The sequence below is a fragment of the Poecilia reticulata genome, linkage group LG11 (assembly GCF_000633615.1).
Source record: "Poecilia reticulata strain Guanapo linkage group LG11, Guppy_female_1.0+MT, whole genome shotgun sequence".
Taxonomy (NCBI): Eukaryota; Metazoa; Chordata; class Actinopteri; order Cyprinodontiformes; family Poeciliidae; genus Poecilia; species Poecilia reticulata.
The window spans coordinates 27,270,731-27,296,962 of record NC_024341.1 but is presented as its reverse complement, the minus strand read 5'-3'; the positions used below and the strand labels follow the sequence as shown (position 1 = coordinate 27,296,962).

Genomic DNA, 26,232 nt, shown 5'->3' with positions numbered 1-26,232 from the left:
CATCCATCCATCCATCCATCCATCCATCCATCCATCCATCCATCCATCCATCCATCCATCCATCCATCCATCCATCCATCCATCCATCCATCCATTAATCCATTTTTAGTTTAACTATATTTCCCTGCAGCTGTAACGTTTGATGGTTTATATCTGAGCAGCTGAATCACATCTGGATGATTGTTACTGAATCACATCTGGATGATTGTTACTGAATCACATCTGTAATAAACTCTCTGGCTTTTCTGACTGAGTTTTAATGTGCATCAGAATATTTCAGCATCTTTTCTCAGAGCCTGGTTCTGATCCAGACGCTGCGGCGCAGACTGACTTCTCCTGCCGCATCTTGCTGAGCTCGTCCAGCAGAGCGTTGCCATGGAGAGGCCGCGTGAGCTCGCTGCCCAGGCCGAGCCCGCGCTCCCCGGGTTTGATGACGGGCAGCGGCAGCGGCAGCGGCAGGTTGAGGCTGTTGAGCTGAGCGATGTCCAGCGCCGCGATCTGCTCGATCTTCTTCACCGCCGTCTCCACCACCACCACGCCGTCGCCCCGGCTCTCCACCTTCACCGGCAGGGAGCTGGGGTCCATGATGGCGTCTGTAGCAGGTTTCCTCTGACGGACGGCCTTCTTCTTAGGCGCCATGTTTGATTTCAGGTTCAGAACTGATCAAGCTGTCAGGATTGTTCCTGGTTTCTTTGGTGGTTTTGCTTCAACACAACACACAGCACCTGAAGAGGAGGCAACGAGACACGGAGAGAAAAACTCAGTAAAACTGAGCGGAATAAGGAAAAGCAGTTTTCACAGGATGGATTCATTTATTCAGGGGAAAACAGGATATTTACATCAAAGAATCTCAGGAAATTTCTAGAAAATTTCTTATTCCAAGTAAAACTGCTCAGGAATCCTCATTTAAATTTGTATTAATTTTTTGCATAAAATTGCTACAAAATTATTCTAGAATGTTTTTGCTTTATTCTTGTATTATTACTACTTTATTCTTGAAATATGACTTTATTCCCACATTATTGCAACTTTATTCTCGTATTATCAGAACGCTAGCTCCATATTGTTATGACTTTATCTCCATATTATCATTAATTTATTGCGCTAATGCTATGACTTTATTCCCACTCTGTTATGTCTTTATTTTTGCATTTTTACAACTCTCCTCAAAATCAAAACATGTAGCCTGGTCGTTTGGTGCGGCTTGTAAAACCAAACTAAAACAAAAGTGACTGATCATAATGAACTCATGACTAAACATGTTTGTTGGTTTGACATGAACATGGATCCAGTAACATCTGCAAACGCTGCTGAAAACCAGTTAGCAGCTTTCCTGGAGCCGTCGCTGCCGGACAGTCTGTGTGTCCATCAGGAGGTGATTGGCTGCAGTTTGTGTTTTACAGCTTCTCTACACACAGAGCAACCGGGGAAGATCTGCGAGCAGAGAAGTTGTTCATGGAGGTCGGGGAATTAATGCAGAATTATGAAATGACTCTAACCTGTTTTACATAGATTATCTGTTCAGGATTGAACTGAAGGCTCTAAATCAGTGGTCCCCAAACTACAGGCCCGCGGGCCGCATCCGGCCCGCCTCCACATTTGGTCAGGCCCTCTGAACAATACCAGAGAGAATTTAGATTTTTTTTATATACACTGCTCAAAAAAAATAAAGGGAACACTTAACCAACACAATATAACTCCAAGTAAATCAAACTTCTGTGAAATCAAACTGTCCACTTAGGAAGCAACACTGATTGACAACGGGGACCCTCGTCGGGTCAATCAGTGTTGCTTCCTAAGTGGACAGTTTGATTTCACAGAAGTTTGATTTATTTGGAGTTATATTGTGTTGTTTAAGTGTTCCCTTTATTTTTTTGAGCAGTGTATATATGTCGTATTTTCCAGACTATAAGCCACTACTTTTTTCCTAAGCCTTGAACCATGCGGCTTATATCCTGGTACGACTTATATGGGGAAGTGAATCATTGGAAGTTAAAATTGGAAATAAAAGAAGAAAGCGCCCATTAAAACTGAATTAGGTTTTAATAGGGAATTGAAATTTGAGAATGTTGTTCATCAGTTAAATAGCATTGAGGGGAAAAAGAAGATTTTTTGGATTTTTAAATAATACTGGGATCATTATGAGAATTTGAGGCATAGATATTAGGATCCAGTAGATGGCGGTAGTGCAACAATAATGGATGCAAGCTGCCATTGAAATCTAAAGAAGAAGAAGAAAGAAGCGCCTATTTTCATTTAGCACATGCTAATAGCAACACGAAGGATCGGCACGTTTACTGTTACAGTTCGGAAACTACCGTAATCAGTTCAGTTAAATCTAAACTTGGCAACTTTTTCTTTTTCAACCGTAATAAATGTGATATTCAGTCGACCTGTTATGACTCAGGTGTTGGGTGTCCGCCCCCCTCTGCTGCTGCTGCGTCGCTGCGGAAAACCTGGAGCTGCAGATACCTGCGGCTTATTTTTTGTAAAAAAAATAAATTGCAAAAATGTTATGTTTACCGGTTTTTAAATAAAAACTTTGGGGTTGCGGCTTGTAGTCCGGAAAATACGGTATTTATTTCATTAATAGTGTGATTTCCTGGATTTTTTTTCTGTGAAGAACCCAGAGAGGATTATTTGATTGTGCTTTCTGGAAAACAATAAAGAATACAGATCTTAGGAACAGCAGAAATGCCGGATGTTCAGTGAAAAAGCTGCAGATGCTCAGACCTCCCTGATGGCTGACCATCCGCCTCAGCATCACCATCATCTTTGTAGATTGCATCGTTTCATTTTAGGCAGTTTTATTTTAATCCATCTGTGATGTCCAACCAAGTCAGAAACAAATCACAGAGCACCATATTTTACTTAAAAAAACAAACTGCGTTTAACAGTCAATCTTGGTTGGTTGGCAGTAAAATCATCATGAACACGTCACACAGCCATTCATAAACTGTCCCAGAAGTTATTTTCAACCATTTTAAAGTAATATAAAATGTATTCTCAAAGATCAATGAACTTGAAATTCTAATAAAATTTAACACTGGAACCAAAAGACATTTTAAATATTCATAATAAATGAACAAAACAACAGAAACAAGAAATAAAATGACTTATGAAATCTCTGCTAACAAAATTTCCCTTCGTAAAAAGGTTTAGTTGAGACCAAAGCATCAGACTGAAGACTTTTATCTGCCAGTTTTTGTAGAAAAAGAGAAAAACCATCAATTGTTTCATCGTGCGATTGATTTATTGCTTGCTGTGGCAGAGCTACCAGTAAGATAACCATGAAACCAGTAACATATATTGCATTTTGTCAAGTGCCATCATCAAATATGAATATTCCAGTCATTATGGTTAAAACTGTTGGGTTTTTCATCCTCAGTCTTACTTTTTATTTTGTGTTGTTGAACAGAACAACAGCATGTTTCAAAATGGCGGCTAAACAGAAAATGTCCTGGTGGCTTCCAGCATCATGAAGGTTCCCGTCAGGAACAAATCAGACCACATTTCAGCCACACCAGGACATAAGATCCAATCTCTGAGTGTTTTTCAGAATTTACTTTGACTAACGTGTGTTTTTAGGCTCTAAAATAAAATAAGATCAGTGTTTTCAAGCCACTGTTTAAAGCAAATCTTTCTGTTTCTATGTCTCTTTCAGGATTTCTGTTGGCAGTAACAAGATCCTCCGAAACCTGAAACCGTCAAACATTGAAACTGAAACACTGAAATGGTCTCGGCTGAAAACCTGTAAAACGGAACGACGGCGTGCAGCCGGCCGGCCGGTCGGCCAGCCGGACTCGGCCACAGATGTAAACATGATTCACGCCTCTGTCCCGTCCTCCATAAATAGCACATTCTGGCCTGCTGGGCCCTGATATGGACGGAGCTGGCTGGGACTCGGGCCGGGCCGGGTGGGACGGACCTGCAGCTGTTGCTGGTGTCACATGAAGGGGATGGGGGGGGCTTCACTGCTACAGAAAGTAAAGACACCCTGGCTGAAGCAGAGCAGCAACAACCCAGCAGCAGAGACTCTGGAGCACTTCGTTACAGCTACAGCTGCACGTCTCATTCACTCCAAGACACAAATATTTAGTTTATTCAAATAAATATACGCATAAATGCTGCAAGAGAGCTTGAGGATGAAGTTTCAGTCCAAATCAAATCAAAATGTTGTAAATTATAACAGCAAAGGAAGAAAAATCTGTCAGTTTGGATGAATGTTCTCCAGTTTGCTGATGATTACGTCTTGTTTTCAACAAATGTCAGAGGTTAAGGCATTTGTTACCAAGTTTTATAATTAAGCTTCCATAAATGTCCTAATTCTGCATCTGAATTAAGTTATTGAATCTGAAATCAATTAGTTATTTCTCCCATGTTGCTGACAAACATTGAGAAATATATTTTTTTTGACAGGAGTTCAGGAAACACAAACCAGAGTTTATGTGAGCTGTTTTCTTGATGGGAAGTCAAGTTAGATTCACAGGAAACAATTTGTTTTTTTGGTGTCATTGTAAATAAAATAATTAGTATCATTTGTGTTTACAACTAAAAATCAGACTTGAGTTTAACACATAGAAACAGGAATGAAATGCATAAACAAAGCAGGTTATTGACAGAGTAAAAACAGCAGAGTTTCTGATTCTTCAGGCTGCAACGTTTTCAGACTGGGAGGTGAAACAGTCTAAACTGTTTGTGTCCAGCATGTGTGGGGTCCACAGAGATACTAGCTGCCATTTTTCTGACCCTAAGCCTGGAAGGAGGGACGATCGGCCCTGATGGTTAACCTGAAGACCAGAAACTGGCTGACTATGCTGGGTTCACTGGAAAACAGAGAATAGAGCCTCAACTTAAAAAAGTTTAACTAATTTGTTACATGTAATCAAAWTAAGTTTGTCAGACTTAATTTGATTACATTTGTTTAACATTTGTTTATAAACTTAACATATTTATTTGGATAAACTGAATATGATTCCTGGTAACAAATTAACTTTTGGTTTAAGTTGGATCACCTGTTTTCTTTTTTCAGTGTATCTGGGTCAGTCTACCTGTATTAATAATAATAATAATAATAATAATAATAATAATAATAATAATAATAATAATAATAATAATAATAATAATAAACATGGATCACAGACTTCCTGCTTTGTGCAGCTAAACAGAGCGATGCGTCATTCAGTCCGTTCAGCTCAATATCTTCTTGTCTCATCAGAGTATTTATAGTGTGTGTGTGTGTGTGTGTGTGTGTGTGTGTGTGTGTGTGTGTGTGTGTGTGTGTGTGTGTGTGTGTGTGTGTGTGTGTGTGTAATCTGGTCGTATTTCTCTTGTTAACACAAACACCCTCTGCTCTACAGAAATATGCGTGAAACAACTATTCCTGTCACAATATATCAATTAATTGCACAATAAATTTAAATAAGATCAATAATTGTAATTTTATTGATTTATCGTTTTTCTCTTTTCTCTGTTTCTATCAAGAACTGGACGACTAAAGTTTTCAGTCTGGTTCTTTAGTCTCAACTAAAACTTTTCTGAAGGATAATTTTGTTTGCAGAAACTTAATAATTCATTTTATTTGTTGTTTCTGCTGTTTTGCTTATTTATTTTTCATTTCCAACGCTACAAAATTCATTAGAAGTTAAAGTTTATTGATCTTTATGAATGTGTTCTTACATTGTTTTTGCTATATTACTAGAAAATGGTCTCAAAATAACAATATTATTATTAATTGCAAAAAAATCCGGGACAGTTTATCATCCTACAGAAATATGAATATTTTAATATTTCTTGCATGCAGCAGTTTCTTTGGCTGCTTTTATTCCTCTTCTTGTCCAAACTGCAGACGAGCGTCGCTCTGAAATGATGACGGCATTTGATGATATGAAATGTTTGTTTCTTGTTTCCTGGTTACTGTTTGTTTTTATGATGTAAAACACTTTTAACTGTCTTGTGCTGAAATGTGAAAAAACGTGAAACCTGCACAGATGCATCATCATTTCCTCTCTTCAGGAATCACTGATGAAATCTGTTTTTAGCTAAATTATGATTTTATTTTTTTAGATATTCAAATCGACTCAGGGACAGTTTTTGCAACAACGCTGGTATTTCAATATCATGTTATTTTCAGTTTTTGTTTCTGTTATTTATTGCACTAAGAGAWCTAAGCACCGATTTTATTGATTTTTTTGTGTAATGTAAGGAAATATAAAATGACAATAAAGAATTTATTTACTTACTATTTCACAAAAATGGCGRTATTTGTTATTTATGACAAGCAGTGAATAAAATACAGTTTCTGTAGATTCAGTTKTGATTAGTTCTTGTGTTGCGTTTCAGTCTTTTAATGACAGCAGGTCACATGTGAGCAGCAAACAGAGTATTTAACTGAAAATGGGTGAAAAAGAATCTAAAAACTTTTAAATATCCTCATCAGTACCACCTTAAATGGGGTCCAAGAAAATCAGATTACCCAGCAGGAATTGATTAGATTAAAAGTTTTACCTTTTCCTCCTTCCTCTCTCTTGTTCCTTTCTTTTCTCTCGGTTTCCTTCCTTTGTGTTTAATTCCTCGGCTGTTTTCCGCTTTGTCTCGTCCTTTAGTCCGTCCGCAGGAGGGCTGTGTGTGTGTGTGTGTGTGTGTGTGTGTGGGTGTGTGTGTGTGGTTCGGGGTTTCAGGCTCCCACCAACAATGTGACGTCAGGTTCCGCCTTCGTCAGAACCTCCCTCACATTTTCCACCTCCATCTCCAAATAGAGACTCTCTCCTTCAGCCCCAAAATAGCCCCGAGTTTCCCAGCTGTCCCACCGCCCAGAACCTCCGGCTGGGTTTCAGGTTCTGGTTCTGGATCCGGTTCCCTGCTGAACATCAGCCAGATTTCTCATCACAAAATGAAAACAAGGTCAGTTTTTCCTTCTGCTTATGTTACAAACAACCAGGAGAAATTATTAGAGATTTGTGAGGAATTTCAGTCGATTTTAGTTTCTGTTGTATTTTCGATAAAAATGAACCTGAATAAGTTAAGTTTTAAAGTTGAGACGTTATAATATCTCCTTATAAATATATGAACATCTTCTCTATTTCTAAATGTCACTATTTGTTGGTAAAGTCAATATTTAATAATAAATGAGCTCCAACTTAACTTTATGAGTAAAAAATGTCACTTTTTTAAAACATTATTTGAAAAAAAATCACAGCACATTTAATAAACAAAAAAATGAATAAATAATGGATAAAAAAGTAAAATAATAAAAAAATAAAATAAATTAATATAAATCTAACTCAAAAAAGGGATTAAAAAAAATCCAAAATAGCTTTCACAGAAGTCGCAGCAAATTTAATGAGTAAATAAATAAGTAAATAAATTAGTACCTTTTCTGAAACAGCCTTTACTGTTTTCATAAAAATATCCTACATTATTTTAAAAATCTGTAAATGTTCATGTCACTTCACAAAGGATTCAAATGTTTTGAATAAATTAAAAAACTAAAGCACATTTAATAAGCAAAAAATAAATAAATGAATAAATGATGGATAAAATAATAAAAATAAAGTAAATGAACCAAAAAAAGAGTCATGTAAAATATAGTGTAGATTTTAAAAAGAGGTCAAGGCCAATTTTATGGCTAAATTATTAAACAAGTAAATAAATTAATACATAACTTTGCTTTTTTTTGCTAGATATATTAATAGAAAAAATAACTATAGATTATTAGAAAAAAAACTATAAATGTTATTGTATATTCAATAAATTRAAAAACAAGCACAGTAACAGCACATGTAATAAATGAATGAATGAATGAATATGTTAATAAATATCATAATAACTAATTAACTGCAGTTATTTTAAAGATGGTTTTTGTTTTGGTTTAGTGTTTTTGTATTAACTGGTCTGTTTTATACCATATGCTCTACTAAGTTAACGATCCTCCATCTTCCCCCTGCACAGATTTGTGTTTTATTTTAGAAAAGCTGCGTTTACTTCATGTTTATTGATGTTTTTCTTTCTATTGGATGTTTAGTGGCAGCGTGTTGAAGCAGCGGAACTCCTCCCCGGCCGTGTCGCTCTGCTCAGCCCGGATCCTGAAACAGTTTCCGGGGTACAGGGTACCAGCAGCAACAGCAGCAGAACCACCAGCAGCAGCCATGGCGGATCAGCTGCTGGAAACAGTGGAGCGACTTCAGTCCCGGATACAGGACAACCCGGAGCCCCGAAAGGTAAACCACTCACCCGGTCCGAGAGAACCGGGCGCCATGTTTCTGAACCACCGAGTCCCGAGAACCGTCTTAAGCCGAGAAACGTCACAGACGTTCGGACACGGCAGCTTAGCGAGAGTCGTAACCGTTTTCTTAAATGATGCGTTCACGGACTGCAGTCTGGCTCCGGCTTTAGGATTCCTTTAAATGAAATTTGACAGTCGTGGTTTACAGTTGTGTTTATAGTTGTAAAAAGTATCACAAAGGTATATGTAATGGTTTTTAGTACATGTTTTAATCAGAAATGGTTCCTTTTTGGGGAAATTACAGAATATTCTAGATAATTTATGGAAAAACTGAAGGCTACTACTGTGAGGCTTTTAAATGCAGTGGAATATTAGGAATATTTTAAAGATTACTCTGATTTTTCATGTAGAGTAAATTCCAGACAAGTTGACAACAGAACAGGAGATATTTAAACAATTTATTTCTGTATTTGTCTCAGTAAATACTGGTATCTAGATGGATGCATGGTAATGGCTGTGTTATGGTTTCACAGGGATGTTAATTGGAGGGTTGGGGGTTTAACAGGTGAATCATGTGACCAAAACCGGTATGTAAGCAGCTCCTGAGTGACAACGCCCAGAGAAATCCTGCAGTTTCAGTGAGAGGGTCATGGTTTGTCCGAATGAGGCAGGAAATCTCCACTGATCAGTCAGAACGGATGTTTTTCCACATGAAACCTGAAGCATCTGTAAGGATTAATGATGGTTTCAGCTTCATCAGCCCAAGCTGTTCACGTTCCTCTTTTACTTTATAATTAAAAACAATTTAATCATTTTTAATACAGACAGATTCAATTCTAAAACAATCAAACTACAATAAAATCATCCACATTTAGAGTTCTTTGAATAATAAGTTAATTAAATGTCTTATTTTTCTTATTGAGTACTAAATAAAAACAAATCTTCATTAAATTTATTTTATTTATATTATTTGGACTATAGATTAGCAAAACAGTTTTTTTCTGTTTAGTCTTTTTTTTTTTTTTTATCTTAAACCATCCGAAGTCAGATGTGTATATCTTGATTTTGTAATTTGCATTAAATGTCGTTTTAATTTTTATATTAACATGTCATTTTTATTGTCAAGTACTCAAATAGTTGTTAAAACTTGAATTTTTTTTTTTTAAATATTAGAATTTAGCGAGCTTATTGTGTATTTCTTACACGTCAATACGAAATCTACCGTCAATAGCGTGAAGATTTCCGACATTCTGTGAATGCATCGCAGAAACGTCACTATATTTACTGAGCTTCTACTTGTTCATACTGGCCCATTTAACTGCAGTTTTCACCCAGACGGAACCGTGTCAGCCTGGTTCGGTGGCTGGTGGCTTCGCTGCGAGACACTGATGAAAAACCAACTGATCAAAATCAACCGGAACCGGTCCAATACCGGAACGCTCCAGTTAGAGAAGCTGTTAGCCGCTTAGCTAGCCGCCGTCAGTCCGGTCAGAGGAGTCAGAGGAGACCGAGCTCCGGCTGAAGGCCTGAATGTTTCCCCCTGCCCTGGTTCCCTGCAGCCGGGCCACAGCTACATGTTAAACACCGCATTCTGCGGGAGGAAGGCCGAGAACCGCAGAGCTAAGCTGAAGCTGACTGTGCCCCTCTTTGTTAAAACAAAGGCGGCAGAGATGCGTTCAGGGACCAGAAGGGGCGTTTAAGGACCTGTATGATCAATAAACCCAGATAATTTCACACAGTTTAACTGAATTTATTACTTACAGTTAAAAAACACAATAATAATTGTATAACTATGTTTGTTCCCATTCATACAACACAAACCGAACATATTTGAGTTTTTGGTGTCATCACCTTCATTCCATGACTTAATTCCCTTACATTCCTACATTTTTAGCTCAGATATGTTCCAGAAAATGTTTTCTAATTTCTAATTCAATCATTTCTTATCCCAACACTTAAAGTTGCTCTGGGATTGAAGAGCTTTGGGAAGGTTCAGGCGTCATTTTGTCCCGTACTGTTGACCCATTTCTCAGGTTTCTATGGTTTTAAATAAAAAGTTAACAAATCAAAAGTTTCTGTCTGGAAGTAAATTCAAAGCAAGCATGACTAGGAGTCAGTTTATTCGTCTGCTCCTCCTGATTAGATCAGATCTCTAAACTTTAAACTGTTTGTTTTCCAGTTACTGAAGACTCTCAAGAGACTGGGAGAAGTGCAGATGACTGTGGACATACTGGTGGTAAGTTCTGCTCTCTATGGAGGATTATTCAGGGAAAACGTGTTCACCTGCAGGGTTGGAATCTATAAAACGACTTCCAGCTGCTAACGGTGACGTGTAGCGCCAGCGCAGCGCCGTGTTTTCCTGCTAATCTCCATATTTCTGTCGTCCCACAGAGAACTGGAGTGGGCAAAACTGTGAACTCCTTCAGGAAACATGACGACGTAGGAGAGCTGGCCAAAAGCCTGGTAGCCAAGTGGAAGAAGCTGGTTCCTCAGACTGCAGACAGGTAGCATCTGCACACGTGTGCCTAAACACGCAAACAGCATGAAATCATTAGCTGTCAGGTGAAAGGAAAAGTCGATTCAGGAACTGATTGAGGTTATTATCATGTGTAAAATCTATAATGCACGTCTTTATTTACGCTGATTATGAGAATCCAGAGAGGACCTGAGGGTGCACTTACTTTCTCATGTCAGGTTAATATGAACCACGGTGGTGATGCGTTCAAGGTTCATTTTCTCTGTTTCTCTGAAACTGTCTCTTTATTATTTATTTATTTCATAACTTGTCTTTTTATTCTATTTATTTATTATACATCACAGTACAAGATTCATAGCAGCAGTGCATTCGTAAAAAAGAAAAACATATACATATATATATACAAAATAAACAAAAACAATGTTTGTTTATTTTTATACATTAAAAATATATAGTTAATTTTCTAAATATATAATTTTATTTTTTATTTTTAATAATCAGATGGTACAAAAATACTTAAATTATTCAATAAAAAATATTGAGAATAAATTTTTTTTAAAGAAATTATTTAGATGTTAAATAATAACATCAATAATAATAATGATGATGCGTTTAAGGTTCGTTTTTTCTGTGGTTTCTCTTCAGACCTAACAGTCACCCCAAACCAGCTCCCCAGTCCCACCACAGGTCCTACAGAGAGCCGTCTCCTGAGGAAGAGCGCTCCTACGTGGAGGAAGAGGAGGAGGAGATGGTGTACCAGTCAAACTACTCCCCCTCTCCGTCTCAGCAGCAGCAGTACAGCCCCCCGCAGCGAGGCGGCTACGAGTCAGACGAATACGAGCCGGAGCCGAGCCCTCCTCCTCTTCCTCCTCTTCCTCCTGCCCGTAAAGAGATCCGCCACAGCAAACCGAGCAAGAACCATCACCACAGAGACGAAGAGCGGTGGCAGGCGGGCAGCGACCGAGGAGGAGGAGGGAAGAAACGGAGCGCTGACCGGGAGAGGACCAACAGTCCGCCGCCACCGCCGCCGCAGAAGAAGCACAGCAGGAAGTCGACGCCGCACGACACCAAGAAGGAGGAGAAGAAGAAAGGAGGAGAGGACGGTGAGTATGGGCTGGTTCCGACCCGACACGCTTAACCTGAGAGAGATGATTATCCAGGAACACTTTGTGTCAGAGAACTTCCTGTTCCAGACGATCAACAGGTTTTCCGACAGGAAGTCCTGAACCGTTTTCTGAGAACTGCTGACTCATCGGTTCTCTGAGCCGTCGCCGCGGTTACGGTGACAGATAAACCGGCAATGTTTATGTTTCACTATCAGTGTGATTAATAATTCATTCATTCATTCATTTATCTATTTAGTTTTAATCATTTGGTACCAAAATATGAAAATTATTAGACATATTGAGTTAATTAGTTTTATTAAATAACAATAATAATAATTCCTATTATTATTATTATTATTATTATTATTATTATTATTATTATTATTATTATTATTATTATTATTATTATTAACAACAATAACAATATTTAGTGCCAAAGCTGCCTAAAACAAGATGAAAATATGACTAAATATATGTCTAAATTTGAATATTTAAATAATTTTTATTATTTTTGTTCCATTTGTCGTTATAGTCTTTAATTTATTGAGCCACACATCCTTATGTCATTATTGTGGGCTTTCACAAGTTTGTGGCACTAATATTTTATACACATGTATAATATTATATATATTTCAAATGTGTTTTATTGAGATTCACTGATGTTTATTTCTATTTACTGATTTAACTGAAGGATAAAATATAACACAATAATTACACTATTATAATCATTATAATATATGTTGCAGTTATGCACTTTATTTCATAATCAAATTATAATTTTATTTATTTACTTAAAATTTTGGCAATTAAGGTAGCAGCTTAGTTAGGAAGGACAAAAATACAAAGGGAAAAGTAATTTGGACATAATTTAACTTGTAAAGTACAGAAAGTTCAAATATATGTTTAAACAACAACCAAATAAATGTAATCACTTTTAAGTAAAGGAAAAATAAAAATAAATTCCTGATTATTTTGAATATCTGTTCAGGTTTTACCTGATGATTCTCTCTTTTCTGTTAAATTATTATGGAAAGCAGATGAAACCAGGTGCAGTTTCTGCTCKGARCCACTAGGTGTCGCTAAGCARCGTTAAAGTTCCCTGCAGCCATTGCGTCCCGCCATCTCAGCTCAGTTTATTCATGCTATTTCTGACTTAAATTGAAAACTTAAAACTGCGTTGCTTCCATTTTGTCTCGTTATTTAATTTGCTTTCTGAAACTGTTGGCTGTTGTTGACGTTTTTCCGTCACCAGGTCGACCTCGACCACCGAAGGACTCCCCTTCCAAGGAAGACGACGATGACTTCGAGGCGCCCACCATGTCCTTCGAGTCGTTCCTCACGTACGACGCGCCGACTCCTGTCAAGAAGAAGAAGAAGCAGCAACCGTCGTCCTCTTCTCACAGCAAACCATCTCAGTCCTCCTCCGGTTCGTCGTCGCGTCAGAACCGAACGACGGCCTCCTCTTCCTCCTCTTCCTCTAAAGCGAATAAAGCGAACGGATCTCAGAGCTCCAAGAGGAGTCACTCCGACTCCAGGTCTTCAGAACCCAAACCAGAGAAACGCAAACGGGTGAGAAATCTTCATGTCACGTGTCGGATGAAAGCTTCTGTTTAAGACACTAAAGTCATAATATTACAAAAACACTGTCGTAAGTCAAAAGAATTGAAATAACACAATTAAAAGTCATAATGTTACCAATTTAAAGTTGTAATTACGCCAGAATGAAGTGGTAATATCAGGAGAAAAAAGTGTTATGAGAACTCAACATGAAAAATAATAAAAAATTCAATGAGAAACGTTGAGCATCTTGTGAAGTTCTACTTCGGACTTAATACTTAATAAAAATACTTTTGACACATCTGATTATCATCAGTAGCAGGACTTTGAAACAAACATGCAAAAAACAATTGAACTGAGCTGGAAATGTCAAATCCTGACAAATTCTTTTTTTCCTATGAAAAAATTATTTTTTTCCTATTAAAATTACGACTGTTTTCATAAAATCCTAGAAGCCCGGTTCTAATACTCCATCATACAAATCACAGAAGAGATAATTGAAATAAAAGCCACTTTGTGAAAATATTTTCTGTAATTTCTTTTTTAAAAAGGAAAGAGAGCAAAAAAAGATTAATAATGGAAACCGAATCTAGTATGAAAAAAACATAAATTGTATTTTTAAGCCTTTTTTGAAGTTCTCACTTTTTCCGTTCAGGTTGTGGAGGCTCTTCCGACGCTCCCAGACATCCCGCTCCCAGCGATCCAGCCCAACTACAGACCTCTGCCCTCCATCGACACGCCGCTGTCCCCTCAGCGGCGCAAAGGTCAGAGCTGTGACCTCACTGTGAGAAAAGGCTAAAAAATCTCATTTTAAACAGCAAAAGTGGAAATAATTCTGGAAAACTACTCCAGAAATATAAAAAATTACATTTTAAGTAGAAGAAACTTCAATTAGAGGCAAAGTTATTCGGTAAAATCCAACATTTTCTTAGAATAATAAGAAAAATATATGTAGAAGTATCAGAGTCAATACAGAAAACTAAATAAATCTTAATAAAATTAAAAATGAATGAAACATATTTTCACTCTAAGACACATTTTTTGTCATTTTGATGTGTTTGTAAGTAAGTAAAGTTTATTTATAAAGCGCTTCTCACAGACATAAAATCGCAATAAAAATCAACCTTAAAACCCTACAAAACTTTATAAACTTTGATTTTCAGTAATTAGATGCAATAATGTTTTAAATCAGTTTGATCTAGTATGAATAAAAAATCTGCAGCTGCTGCAAGCAGCGTTCAAAAACTCCCCCAGTAAAGTACAAACCTTTCAAATCAAGTTTTCAACTTTTCCAGCACAAACGCTTTGTAGATAAAAACTGTACACATAAACTAAAAAAACTGTTTCATGACAAAATGCGTTACTATTATTGGGTTTTATTGTATTTTGCATTCTGCAGCAGGTGTAAAGTAAACAAAATATAACTTTTTTTTAAGTTTCTCTCACTTGAAGCAACATGTTTTCCTAACTTGCACAGAGATTGAAATCCTTGAAAATGCTTCAATTTCAGTTCAGTGTTTTCAAGGTTTGGAAAGTGCTTGATTTCCGTCTAAAGTCCTTGAAAGTGTTTGATATTCAAACTGCACAGTTTTGTAATAAGTACAACATAACGCTTGATTCAAAGACTAAAATTGTTACTTAGATTGTAAATCAAATATTTTTATAAGAGACAGATAGATATATTTTTTCTGTCTGAAGTTAAATCAGGCAAAACTTGTTTTAGTTCAGTGAGAATTATTAAAATGATCTTTATTTGCTAACTGCCAGGAAACAGTGAGAAACTTTTTGTTTTTAAATTATTTTTACATTTCTTTTACTTTTTTGTATTTTGTGTTTAAGCATTTAATTTGAGCAGGAAGGTCATTTAACTTTACATAATTTGTTTGGATTAGTTCAGTTTAGTAATAATGGATATATTTCCAATGGATCGGTGACTTATTGATCTGTGTGTTTGAAATAAAGCTTAGCGGATATTTTACATGTTAAACAGTGTTATTGGAATTGGACCTGTCAGGAATACAGGGTGTGTGTGAGAGAAACTTAAAAAAAAGTTATATTTTTGTTTACTTTACACCTGCTGCAGAATGTAAATTACAGTTTTTTTTAGTTTATGTGTACAGTTTTTATCTATAAAGCGTTTGTGCTGGAAAAGTTGAAAACTTGATTTGAAAGGTTTGTACTTCACTGGGGGAGCTTTTGAACGCTGCTTGCAGCAGCTGCAGATTTTTCTCTGCATTCAGCCTCTTTCTGTTCTGATTCCATCGGTTTGGATGTTTGTAATGATTTAATGTTGCAGCCGAACCTCATGTTGAAACTCCTGCGGTAGTTTCGGGTTTCTCTCGCTCAGGCTTTGATTCAGGTCCGATTTCACTGCTTTCACTTCCAGTTCCCGTGTGCAACGATGAGGAGGACGCAGGCTTCACTGGGAAGCGCTTCAACTCCAAGATGGTGGTCTACTCAGGGTCGAAGACGTCCTACCTGCCCAGGATGATGACCCTGTATGAGCAGTGCATCCGGGTTCTGCAGAACAACATCGACTGTGAGTTCTGCCCCCACCGTTCTGAACTAGAGGCTGCTGCAGGTTTTTATTTAGTTTTCCTGAGGACATAACTTTCTAACTCTCCTGCCAGCCATCGCCGAAGTGGGCGGAGTCCCCTTCGAGATCCTGGAGCCGGTTCTGGAGAGATGCACTCCTGAGCAGCTGTACCGGATCGAGCAGAGCAACCAGGTTAGTTCGAACCTCAAAGGTGAAATATGATGCTTCCTTGAACAGCTTAGGACAGATCTCTGGGTGATCAAATATTTTSTTTGCACAAAATCATAATAATAAGACTTTAGTTTGGTGAGTTCTGCGTATTTTGAGCTGTTTGAGGGCCTCTGTCACTTTAAATCCTAATAAGCTGCTGCTGGCCACGCCCCCTAACTCACGTAAAAATGGCTGCAAACACATAAGCAATTATACAACCATACATCTTTGAAAAGCGTTAGTAGAGTCTCCTGCACAACCAACAAGAATGCAGCAAATGCTTTCTGCATTTCTGTTGACTCACCATTTGTTGTTGAAGTTAAATCAGGCAAAACTTGTTTTAGTTCAGTGAGAACTAAAACAACTAGCAATTTTAGTCTTTGAATCAAGCGTTATGTTGTACTTATTACAAAACTGTGCAGTCAACAACAAAACTGTAGTTTTTTTTCCATCAGCCGTTGTACAGTGAAAATAGAGCTAAAACCAGCTGACCACAAGTGTTGGGGCTCAGCTTTGGTTGCTAGGTTGACGGGCAGAACTCTACTGGGGTTGCTAGGTAACTGGGAGTGCCTGCTCATTTGCGACATTACATTTCGGAGGTTTTTGAAATACTCCTTCTCCAGACACCCAAAAACTTTTAGTTATTGCCAAAAATGACCTCTTTAAAGCTTAAAGTTTCAGCGTTGCTCTGCCTCCTGAGGCTGAGAGTTTTTCCTCTCTCCTCGCTCAGTGCTTCACTGAGGACTCAGACGAGCTCTGGATGCGTCACTGCCGGCGGGACTTCAAGCGCGAGTCTCCCCAGGAGTTCGAGTCGTGGAGGGAGATGTACCTGCGGCTGCACGACGAGCGCGAGGAGCGGCTCAGGTTGCTCACCCAGAACATCAGCTCTGCCCACGCCAACAAACCCAAAGGTAGGCAGGCGGGGCTTCACTCGAGTCGCGCTGTGATGTCTGAGCTCCCGATGGGAACTGAGATCCCGATCGCTGTGTCCTCCAGGACGGCAGGTTAAGATGGCGTTCGTGAACTCGGTGGCCAAGCCGCCGCGGGACGTCCGCCGCCGCCAGGAGAAGTTTGGAACCTCCAGCGGCTCGTCATCTGCTTCCACCGCAGCTGCTTCCCCCATCAAGTGAGATTCCAATGACCAGACGTCAGATTTATCACTTTACATTGATGGCTAACAGATTTTCTGACAGATTTGAGCGTTTTCCTCTCATCAAGTCGATATGTTAGTCAGAGGAAATTCTTATTTGAATGGCCACCAGGGGGAGCCTTTTCTCCGAGGTCCTGATTAGTCCTGTTACAATAATCAATACTGCTGGATGATAAATTGTCCCACATTGAGAGCAAATGCAACGGTTTTGTTTCTACTGCAGCTCAGTTAAGTCTCTTTTCTTTGTCTCTTTCAGAATAAAACCAGCATCCTCTGACTTTGCTGGTGACTCCAGCCGCTCCTCTTCTTCACATTTCAGCTCTCCAGCCAGTTCGTCTCGCTCTTCAGCGCCACCTGGAGGAGGAGGAGGAGGAGGAGGAGGAACTGTTCATCCCGGCCGGGAAAAGCCACAAGTCAAAAGTGAGTTTGTTCTGATTTTAATCGGGTGTGTTGATGTTTATGTGTGGTTAAGTTTGGGTTTAACTCTCCTGAACTTGTTTCTGTTGCAGAAATCGCCCCCATGATGGCGAAAACCATCAAAGCGTTCAAGAACCGATTCTCCCGCCGGTAGTCTGCCAGAATCCGAAGGAAGGTTTTAATTTCATTTTAGCTGCTTTTTTCCTCCAGACACACACGGCATGAACTTCACGGTACTGCTGAAAACACGGCTTCCTTTCTGCAGCTTTTTCAGTATTTCCCTCCGGCGCCGACGGCACACAGACACAGGCGGACATCTTTAACCGCTGGAACGTTTTCACCGTTTGGGGACTGTAGACGTTAGATGGCTCTGCTTTTCTGAGCTGAGCACAAAAACTAGAAACAAACATGGAATCAGAGAACGCGTCGATTTGTAGATATGAACAGAATCAGCATCGGCTGGAACCAGCTCTTTGGGTTTGATCTGGGTGACTTTCAGAAAATCATGCTTCACTGCAGAAAAATCATGATTTACGCAGATTAATACTGAGAAACAGGATTTCATTTATTTTATCCCAACTCCCTATTTGAATTAATTGTGGTCCGGATCTCTGTTTGGACCCGCTGGCGCGGCTGGTAGAACCAAAACGATGTCCTGTTGGTAGATGGTATTAATTGAATGAGGTTGTGGAGAACAGGAGTCCAGTCGTCTCTGTGGAGCCAAACGTCCTGCAGCGGTCCGGTCCGGTCCGGTCCGCTCCGCTCCGTCTCATATCTGGAATCATCTTTTTTAAAAAGGACAAACTGGAACGATATGAGATGCTTAAAGAGCAAAATGACCCGTTTTAAGGGTTTTTTAATCTTAAACTTCAGTTTTAACCTTTTTTAAAATCTTATTATTAATCATAATTTGAAGACAGATGATTTGGTAAAGAGCTCTGTTACCAGCAGCCTGTCAGGATTTATGTCATATTTCATTAATTAGTAAAAATGCTTTAGGAAAACCGTCTGGTTCCCAGAGAGCCGTTTGCTGAAATAGCTCTTCCTCTGCTGCTTGGCCCAACTCTTCTTCTTTGGTTTCATCTTGCCATCTGAGGATTTTAACCACTTTTCATGATATTCCCAGAGATGAAGAACAAGAACTGGATCATAAAGGGTCTTAGAAGAACTTATGTTTAAGAAACTGGTTTCCTTGGAGGATTGGCTCATTAAAGAAAACCAGTTTCCTGTTTGGAAGCAGCTGAACTTTCCAGTATTGACTGCACAAAACCTTGATTTAAAAATCAGCCTTATGAAGGTTGCAGCTGCCTGATTCACCTGGACAGCTGTATGTTAGGAAAACACACCTGCAGACAGGAAATCCTGCATTTTCTTTATTTCCCTGGCTCTCTGCTGCTCACTCATCAGCAGGATTTTTTATGTTTTTTAAGTATTTTAACATTCAGGAGAGAAACGTTGAGCATCTTGAGATGAACCTGGCTCTAGATCATCAATCTACCAGAATAATACTGTGAATTCAAACATTATTATAAATACATGGGTAACAGCGAACCTCTGGCCACACAGAGAAACATCTGTCATGTTGCGTACAGAAGAGAAAGATGAATTTTAAAAGTGTCAGGCTAGCAGTTTCCATCTGTTTCCAGTCTTTGTGCTAAGCTAAGCTAACAAAGGGCAATTGGATCAGACACCTGCTTTGTCTCTTTAAAGAAAACAAGGTGAACTTTTTCTTTTCAAGGTACTTTTGATTAAATGAGCTCTCGTTTCTTTTCCTTTCTGACCAAATGACACTAAACCTACCCGCTGGTCACTTCCTGGCCGCCGGAGGAGCCGTCGTTGGGAAACCGAGCCGTTCAGATGTGATCCTGTAATTCCTGGTGATGTTTCAGTGTGTGTATAGGGAGGAGGGCTGAACTGTAAGCAGAAACACACACCCTGCTGTCTTATTTTTACCTCTGCTGTGGCTTCAGGTCCTGTTCTCCTCCTGCTGGAAGTCTGTTTCTGTCTGCTTCACTGTGACAAACTGTTTCTAATGAGGGAAGTTCATAGGACGTCTGCGGCTTCAACCCTCCATCACCATGAGATGTATTTATTTTCAGAAATGGGACCTGGTACCCTCCCTGCAACACGGGCTCCAGTAGATGGAAAACTGTAATTTTATTAGATTTTAATAAATGTTATGTGGTCATTTTTATTAAAATTGACTTTGCCCTGACAAACTCTCTGTGTGGAACTTCTTTTGAATGAAAATGTCTGATTGTAGAAATATATGGGATATGGATATTAATAAGGAAACTTTTCAGAGATCTGTTCTGTCAGCTTTAATGATGAATGAGATTAGGGCTTCTCAGAGATTCTGCCAATATTTTTTCAATTTTTATGGTCTGATTAGGGTTCCATGCAGTCCAAACCATTACTAGACCTTACCAGGAAAAATTGTGTTTCTCAGAAACTGTCTAGTTTGTTTTTATAAAATTAAAGTACCGTATTTTCCACACTATAAGGTGCACCGGATTATAAGGCGCATCTTCAATGAATGACCTATTTTAAAACTTTTCATATATAAGGCGCATAGAGTAGATGCCATAGACATAATATAAGAGTAGACCCCGCATTGGCTGCTCCGGCGCAGGAAATACGGCGGCCATCTTGGAGCGGTATACCCTCCTACTTGGGATATTGTTGTTCGGATCGATGGATCATTGATGTGAGGGCTCCACATACAACATTTCACAAGTAAGATGGACATATTATTGTGTATATATTGTGATTAGAATATTACTTTACTCTATTTATGTCCACCGGCGAGATTCCAGCTAATATTAGCTACAGTGCTTGGTGTAATACGGGGTTCAGCCCCGCTATGAAGGCTAACTGAGATTCTGTAAATCTAAAACAAATTATTATTCTCTAACATTGACTTAGATTATCTGACACAAGAGCCTACATTAGAAAGGAAACAATGTAAAACTTATATTATGTGCTATAACATTCACCAGCAAAGTTTACACAGGTGGTAAATACTAGTATTTATATGTAATTATTTCACTCTGTCAAAAGTAAGATACATCCCAAATCTTCCGTTTTTGTTTTGAAAGTTTCATAAAGACGATATGAGGAAGAAGAGGGAGAATCTATAAAGAGAGACGGATTCACTGCAGCACGGATGAATTTCACATCGGATTTTGGACTCAATCTCAGCTGCTGAATCTCTGAAGCTAGAACTCGTCACTGGAAAACATATACATCTATATATACCTATATATATGTATGCATGTACATACATACATATAAACATGTATCCAATATATATTATTCAGTATTAATCATTATTTATTTGTGTTTATATAGTTATATAAATATGTATTGATATTACTAAATAATTTATTAAATAAATTATGAACCTCTGTGTGGTTTTAACCATAGACATAATATAAGGATACACGCCTCATGGACCGCTCTCCCCTATTGTCGCTGACGAGATTTAGGGCGGCCATCTTGGAGTGGTCCACCACTCCACTCAGTTTATGTGTTTAGCAGCACAATGACGTATCAGCGCATTTAATCGATCATAACACGCTTTTTTGTTACTGGAAACCATATTCAAACATCTATCAAAGCTACATTTATAAACAATTGTATTATGTAATACATAGTTCAGCATATTTAAATATGCTTAGTGGCAATAACAATAGAATAGGAATGGAATATTCTGATATTGATGTATTTTGAGCCTATTACAAAGCACACAGCCGTTCATAATTTATTTAGTAAGATCAATACATATTTATATATACAAACACAAATAAACAATGATTAATAATGACAAATAAATAATGATTAATACTGAATAATATATATTGTATGTATGTATGTATGTATGTATGTATGTATGTATGTATGTATGTATGTATGTATGTATGTATGTATGTATGTATGTATGTATGTAATCCATACATATATAGATATATATATATCTGTTTTCCAGCCGACGAGTTCTAGCTTCAGAGATTCAGCAGCTGAGATTGAGTCTAAAATCCGATGTGAGATTCATCCGTGCTGCAGTGAATCCGTCTGTCTCTATAGATATCTCCCTCTTCTTCCTCATATCAAAACAAAAACGGAAGATTTGGGATGTATCTTACTTTTGACAGAGTGAGAGAATTACATATAAATAATAGTCTTTACCACCTGTGTAAACTTTGCTGGTGAATGTTATAACATGTAATATAAGTTTTATATTAAGTTTTAATATGTTACATTGTTGAATTTCTAATGTAGGCTCTTGTGTCAAATAATCTAAGTCAATGTTAGAGAATAATAATTTGTTTTAGATTTACAGAATCTCAGTTAGCCTTCATAGCGGGGCTGAACCCCGTATTACACCAAGCACTGTAGCTAATATTAGCTGGTATCTCGCCGGTGGACATAAATACAGTAAAGTAATATTCTAATGACAATATATACACAATAATATGTCAATCTTACTTGTGAAATGTTGTCTGTGGAGCCCTCACATCAATAGTTCATCGATCCGAACAACAATATSCCTCAGTGCTGAGGCATCTTCTGCTGTTTTGATTGAGCAAAGTAGGAGGGTATACCGCTCCAAGATGGCCGCCGTATTTCCTGCGCCGGAGCGGCCAATGCGGGGTCTATTCTTATATTATAGGTTTTAACCTATTTATTTTTGCAACACGCTTGTAAACATTTTACGTCAGTCGCAGCGTTTGGTGGTAATCGATGGGAGCCAATCAGAGCTCAGTTTTGGCTCCTCCTAAAAAGCTTCCGACAGTATACCGGTTGACATTTCCCTGTGACCCTGTTTTTTTTTTTGGTTTTTTAAAATAAAATGTCGAGAGCGTTACAAATTAAGATACAAAAACCGAGTTAAGCTTTGAGTAAAGCTATAGAAACATAAGAGCATCGACTCCAATTAATACTATGTTAATAGTTCTTCGAAAATCTTATTTATTCCGTTAGATTACTGCAACGAAAAAGCTGCTGTTTTTATTTTGAAGAGCTCATATCGGAACTGTCGGATTAACCTCGCCTCACTTTTAGCTAAACTTAGTTCGCTTCACGCTGAAAAACGAAACTTGCTGACCGAGTCCTCGTTTATAAAGCAGCCCGTTTTACTCGGAAAGCTTCATTATTTTGTTTGCAGGTTAATCACTAAGTTCGGCCACTTGAGTCCACCATGTCCGGCCACGGTCACGGACACGGACACAGCCACAGCTGCGGGTCGGAGGGGCAGCATGAGCCAGCAGAGAGAGGCGTGGAGTTCGGGCTGTATCAACGCATCGACCTGGAGAGGCTCCAGTGTCTGAACGAGAGCAGGGACGGAGACGGACGGCTGGTGTTCAAGCCGTGGGACCAGCGGAACCTGCGAGACAAGGTGCGGGGCAGAGTGGGCCTCCTCCCGGGGCAGTCAGGCTGTGACCCCGCGACAAAATATTTGACTAGTAGCACCTTTTACAGAATAAACTATGCATAACTAAGACCTGACATAAGAGTTTAATAAAAATAAAATAATGTATTAATTTCTGGACAGGCGTGAACAGTTCTTAGTCTGGCCATTGCCTGCTCTATTCCGTTCACTTCAAATCTCATGTAAGGTTTAATCTGAACTTTCTTCCGTTCACTTCGATTCCTCTGGTAGTTTTTCTATCGGGCCAATCAGAGAACACCCTCCTCTTTGCAGTGGAGGATGGTTGCTTACTATGCATGAAGTATACTGTAAGCTTCTTTGGTCTGAGTGTTGGGAGAGTCGGAGGTCTGATTGTATCTGGTTAAGGTGCCTCCATTGCGCCTCTGGAGGTTTTTTGTTGAGGAGACTCCATGGAAATACCCAGAAAAGGATTGAAGTCTGAGGATTTGAAAATGGGCCTGTAAAAATCTTCACAGTGCAGATCCCAAACACAGAAGCATCTGACCATGTTTTTGTTTTCCTTCAGTATGTGGAGAGTGATGTGGATGAAGAGCTACTGTTCAACATCCCGTAAGTCCTGCTCTCACAATAATCATCATTATCCTGCTTTCTGTGTGCAGTTTATCCGTTTAGCATTTTTTTCTGTATTTAGTTGTAAATATTGTTCCTCAGCAAACTTGAAAAGGCTAAAGTTCTGGATATAAGCCCCTAGCGTCATCCTGAAGTCCCGCTGGGTGTAATTTCATTCGGTGCTCTCTTCTCGTCTGTCCGCGTCCTCGGACTGACGCCATCTCGTCTGTTTCAGTTTCACCGGCAGCGTGAAGCTGAAAGGCATCATCATCTCTGGAGAAAACGACGACTCTCATCCAGCAGAAATACGACTGTGAGTCTGTGTGTCTGTTGCTTCCCTTTGCCTCTAGGTGGCAGCATTGTGATTCTGCGTCTGATTGTTGTCTGCAGATACAAAAACATCCCTCAGATGTCGTTTGATGACACCGGCAGGGAACCGGACCAAGCCTTCAGACTCAACAGAGACCCGCTGGCTGAGCTGGAGTATCCCACAAAGTGAGGCGTCACGCTTCAGTTTTCAGACACTTTGAGCAGAAACATTAGAAATCAGAGGACCTGCAGCCTGAAATTAAACTATTTTAGCTAAATTTAAGTTTATCCTTATCAGTTAGGTCCATGTTGCCTTTTAAAAAATTAAATGTTTTAAGTTGTTTGTCTTCGTTTGGGATGAACATTTTGCTGTGAAATGATCAGGCAGGAGTTACTTTTCCTTTCTGGAAGCCATCGTTTGACTTTTCCTTCTGTCGCTTGTCGTTTGCAGGATTGCTCGTTTCTCCAGCGTCCATCACCTCTCCATCCACATCTCCAAAAACTTTGGGGACGAGAACACCCGGGTGTACTACATCGGCCTGAGAGGGGAATATTCAGAGGTTTGTCAGGCATAAATCTGTCTGTTCTCATCTTCTGATCGGAGAAAGTTTAGATCATTCTGCTGAATTTGCAGATTTAATGCATGGTGCCCAAAGTATTCTGGGGGCTACAGAATTCTTTGTATTTTTCTTCTTTATTGTAATTGGAAAAACTAAACTAAACATTTGAATTAAATAAGTGGGTATTTTTCTTTTTTCTTCATTTTCACCAACAAAATCAGGATGTGCCTCACTCATTTTTAATTTTACCATGCCCAGGTCTAAATTTTAGTAACAGTCACTGGATGTTTGTTGTCCTTTTTTTAGCTATTAAAATACATTAAATTCAGAACAAAAACCTTACATTTTCTGTGGTAAGATGTCAAATTGTTTGAATCTTTTTTTTGAAAGGTCTGGCATCAGTGAAATTTGCACCCTAACGTTTTCAAATGTGTATCGGCATCCACTGCCTTCTTGAATTCTGATCAAGGGCCGCCAKAAATCTTTCCGAGGGCTGTAAACGGCCCCTGGGCCGCAATTTGGACACCCCATATTTAACGTGTTTCTGCTCTGTTCTCTGTAAGACTCACAGACATGAAGTGACCATCTGTAACTACGAGGCGGCAGCAAACCCAGCGGATCACAAAGTGGAGAGCATCATCCCACAGACCAACTTCATCTCCTGAGAACTGGAGGAGGAGAAAGAAGTTTTAGCGGCGTTTGCTGAAGGTCTAAATGTCAAACAGGAAGTCCAGCGCTGCGTTTGGGCAGTGAGGAGGGGTTCAACAAGTGGGAGCGAGCGCTGTAATCTTGGAAACCAGCGCACTTCTATTGTTTCCATGGCAACATGCTCAACAGATGCATGAAAGGTTGTTTTTTTAAAAAAAAAATCTTCTGTGATGAATTGTGCTGTTAAATAAAGCGAGGAAGGGAGGAGGACGGGGTCAGTTATTTGTTAAGTGAACATCTTGGTTGCCATGACGACGGCCTGGATTCATCATTCGCAGGTTTAAATCATGAACGGCTTTGCTTGATTCAGTGTTTCAATACATGAAAGGCGATAAAGATCTGAAGCCTTTTTTCATATTTTCTGATGCTTAAAAAATAAATAAGTTGCTACAATAACTTTGACCTTTCTGTGGGGTTTTTTTTTTTTGCACCCAGAAGTGGCTGCTGCCACCTGCTGGACGTTTGTACTGAGTTTATGTCTTCAGTAAATGTGAGTCAGGTCGGTGTAACTGGCAAAAATGTGAAGATTCACAATGTGAAGCCCTGATAGATCTACAAGCACTAGATCTGCAAAAAAATGCGTACAAAAATAAAATAATCCTGTTATATTTCAGTTCAAGAAATGTTTTATTTTAGACCACAAAAAATTAAACGCAAAAAAACATTTTTAGTTCACTTGTCAAAAACAAGTGAACCAAAAATTTTGATTTTTTTTTTTCTCTTCGTTTGGGGACAAAAGAGATAAAAAAAAACTTCGCTCCGTGATGTCACTGTTGAGAATAGCGCCCATAAAAATAAATCAAAAATACAGTTTGATAGATTTGTATATTTTTTCGTTGTTCCTGCTCATCTATGTCTATGTTGTGAAAAAATACAATATTTTTTTATTATGCAACAAAACAAAATATTTTAGTTACTGTCAAATAAAAACACAAATTACCAAGATGTATTTATTTTATCGATTTTGTGGTTAAAAAA

General features: G+C 38.7%; 3 protein-coding genes across 4 annotated transcripts in view; 2 read left to right on the top strand and 1 right to left on the bottom strand.

Moving 5' to 3' along the window:
• The window catches only part of klhl43 (kelch-like family member 43), an 11,687-nt gene extending 5,026 nt beyond the window's left edge, over nucleotides 1–6,661 (bottom strand). Inside the window, exons 1-2 of the mRNA XM_008422886.2 lie at nucleotides 6,508–6,661; nucleotides 332–725 (exon numbers count right to left, since the gene is read on the bottom strand). Coding sequence (XP_008421108.1) covers nucleotides 332–639 — 308 coding nt within the window. The 5' untranslated portion in view covers nucleotides 640–725; nucleotides 6,508–6,661. The remainder of the gene's footprint in view (nucleotides 1–331; nucleotides 726–6,507) is intronic.
• Nucleotides 6,662–6,782: 121 nt separating this feature from the next.
• eloa (elongin A) lies at nucleotides 6,783–18,927 on the top strand. Of its 2 annotated transcripts, XM_008422885.2 has the most exons (13): nucleotides 6,783–6,903; nucleotides 8,024–8,219; nucleotides 10,404–10,460; nucleotides 10,616–10,728; nucleotides 11,346–11,803; nucleotides 13,059–13,375; nucleotides 14,019–14,127; nucleotides 15,750–15,902; nucleotides 15,994–16,091; nucleotides 16,840–17,020; nucleotides 17,106–17,235; nucleotides 17,516–17,679; nucleotides 17,769–18,927. In XM_008422885.2, exons 1-13 carry the CDS (start codon nucleotides 6,893–6,895, stop codon nucleotides 17,828–17,830), a joined length of 2,049 nt encoding a protein of 682 aa, XP_008421107.1. In that variant the 5' UTR covers nucleotides 6,783–6,892; the 3' UTR covers nucleotides 17,831–18,927. The 2 variants fall into 2 exon arrangements, with proteins under 2 accessions (XP_008421107.1, XP_017163087.1); XM_017307598.1 differs by lacking the exons at nucleotides 6,783–6,903; nucleotides 8,024–8,219 and adding an exon at nucleotides 9,504–9,930.
• A 3,624-nt stretch (nucleotides 18,928–22,551) lies between these two features.
• Nucleotides 22,552–25,656, top strand: pithd1 (PITH (C-terminal proteasome-interacting domain of thioredoxin-like) domain containing 1). Its single transcript, XM_008422884.2, has 6 exons — nucleotides 22,552–23,074; nucleotides 23,634–23,677; nucleotides 23,913–23,990; nucleotides 24,068–24,172; nucleotides 24,438–24,546; nucleotides 25,110–25,656. The coding sequence occupies exons 1-6, from the start codon at nucleotides 22,877–22,879 to the stop codon at nucleotides 25,209–25,211; spliced, it is 636 nt and encodes a 211-aa protein (XP_008421106.1). The 5' UTR covers nucleotides 22,552–22,876; the 3' UTR covers nucleotides 25,212–25,656.
• Nucleotides 25,657–26,232: the final 576 nt, after the last annotated feature.

Bases quoted from the DNA above. Each gene is read 5' to 3' on its own strand.
- eloa (XM_008422885.2), top strand. The intron at 13,376-14,018 runs GTGAGAAATCTT...TTTTCCGTTCAG, and splicing joins AACCAGAGAAACGCAAACGG to GTTGTGGAGGCTCTTCCGAC. The intron at 17,680-17,768 runs GTGAGTTTGTTC...TTTCTGTTGCAG, and splicing joins GGAAAAGCCACAAGTCAAAA to AAATCGCCCCCATGATGGCG.
- pithd1 (XM_008422884.2), top strand. From the start codon at position 22,877: ATGTCCGGCCACGGTCACGGACACGGACACAGCCACAGCTGCGGGTCG. The intron at 23,991-24,067 runs GTGAGTCTGTGT...TGTTGTCTGCAG, and splicing joins CATCCAGCAGAAATACGACT to ATACAAAAACATCCCTCAGA. The intron at 24,547-25,109 runs GTTTGTCAGGCA...GTTCTCTGTAAG, and splicing joins TGAGAGGGGAATATTCAGAG to ACTCACAGACATGAAGTGAC.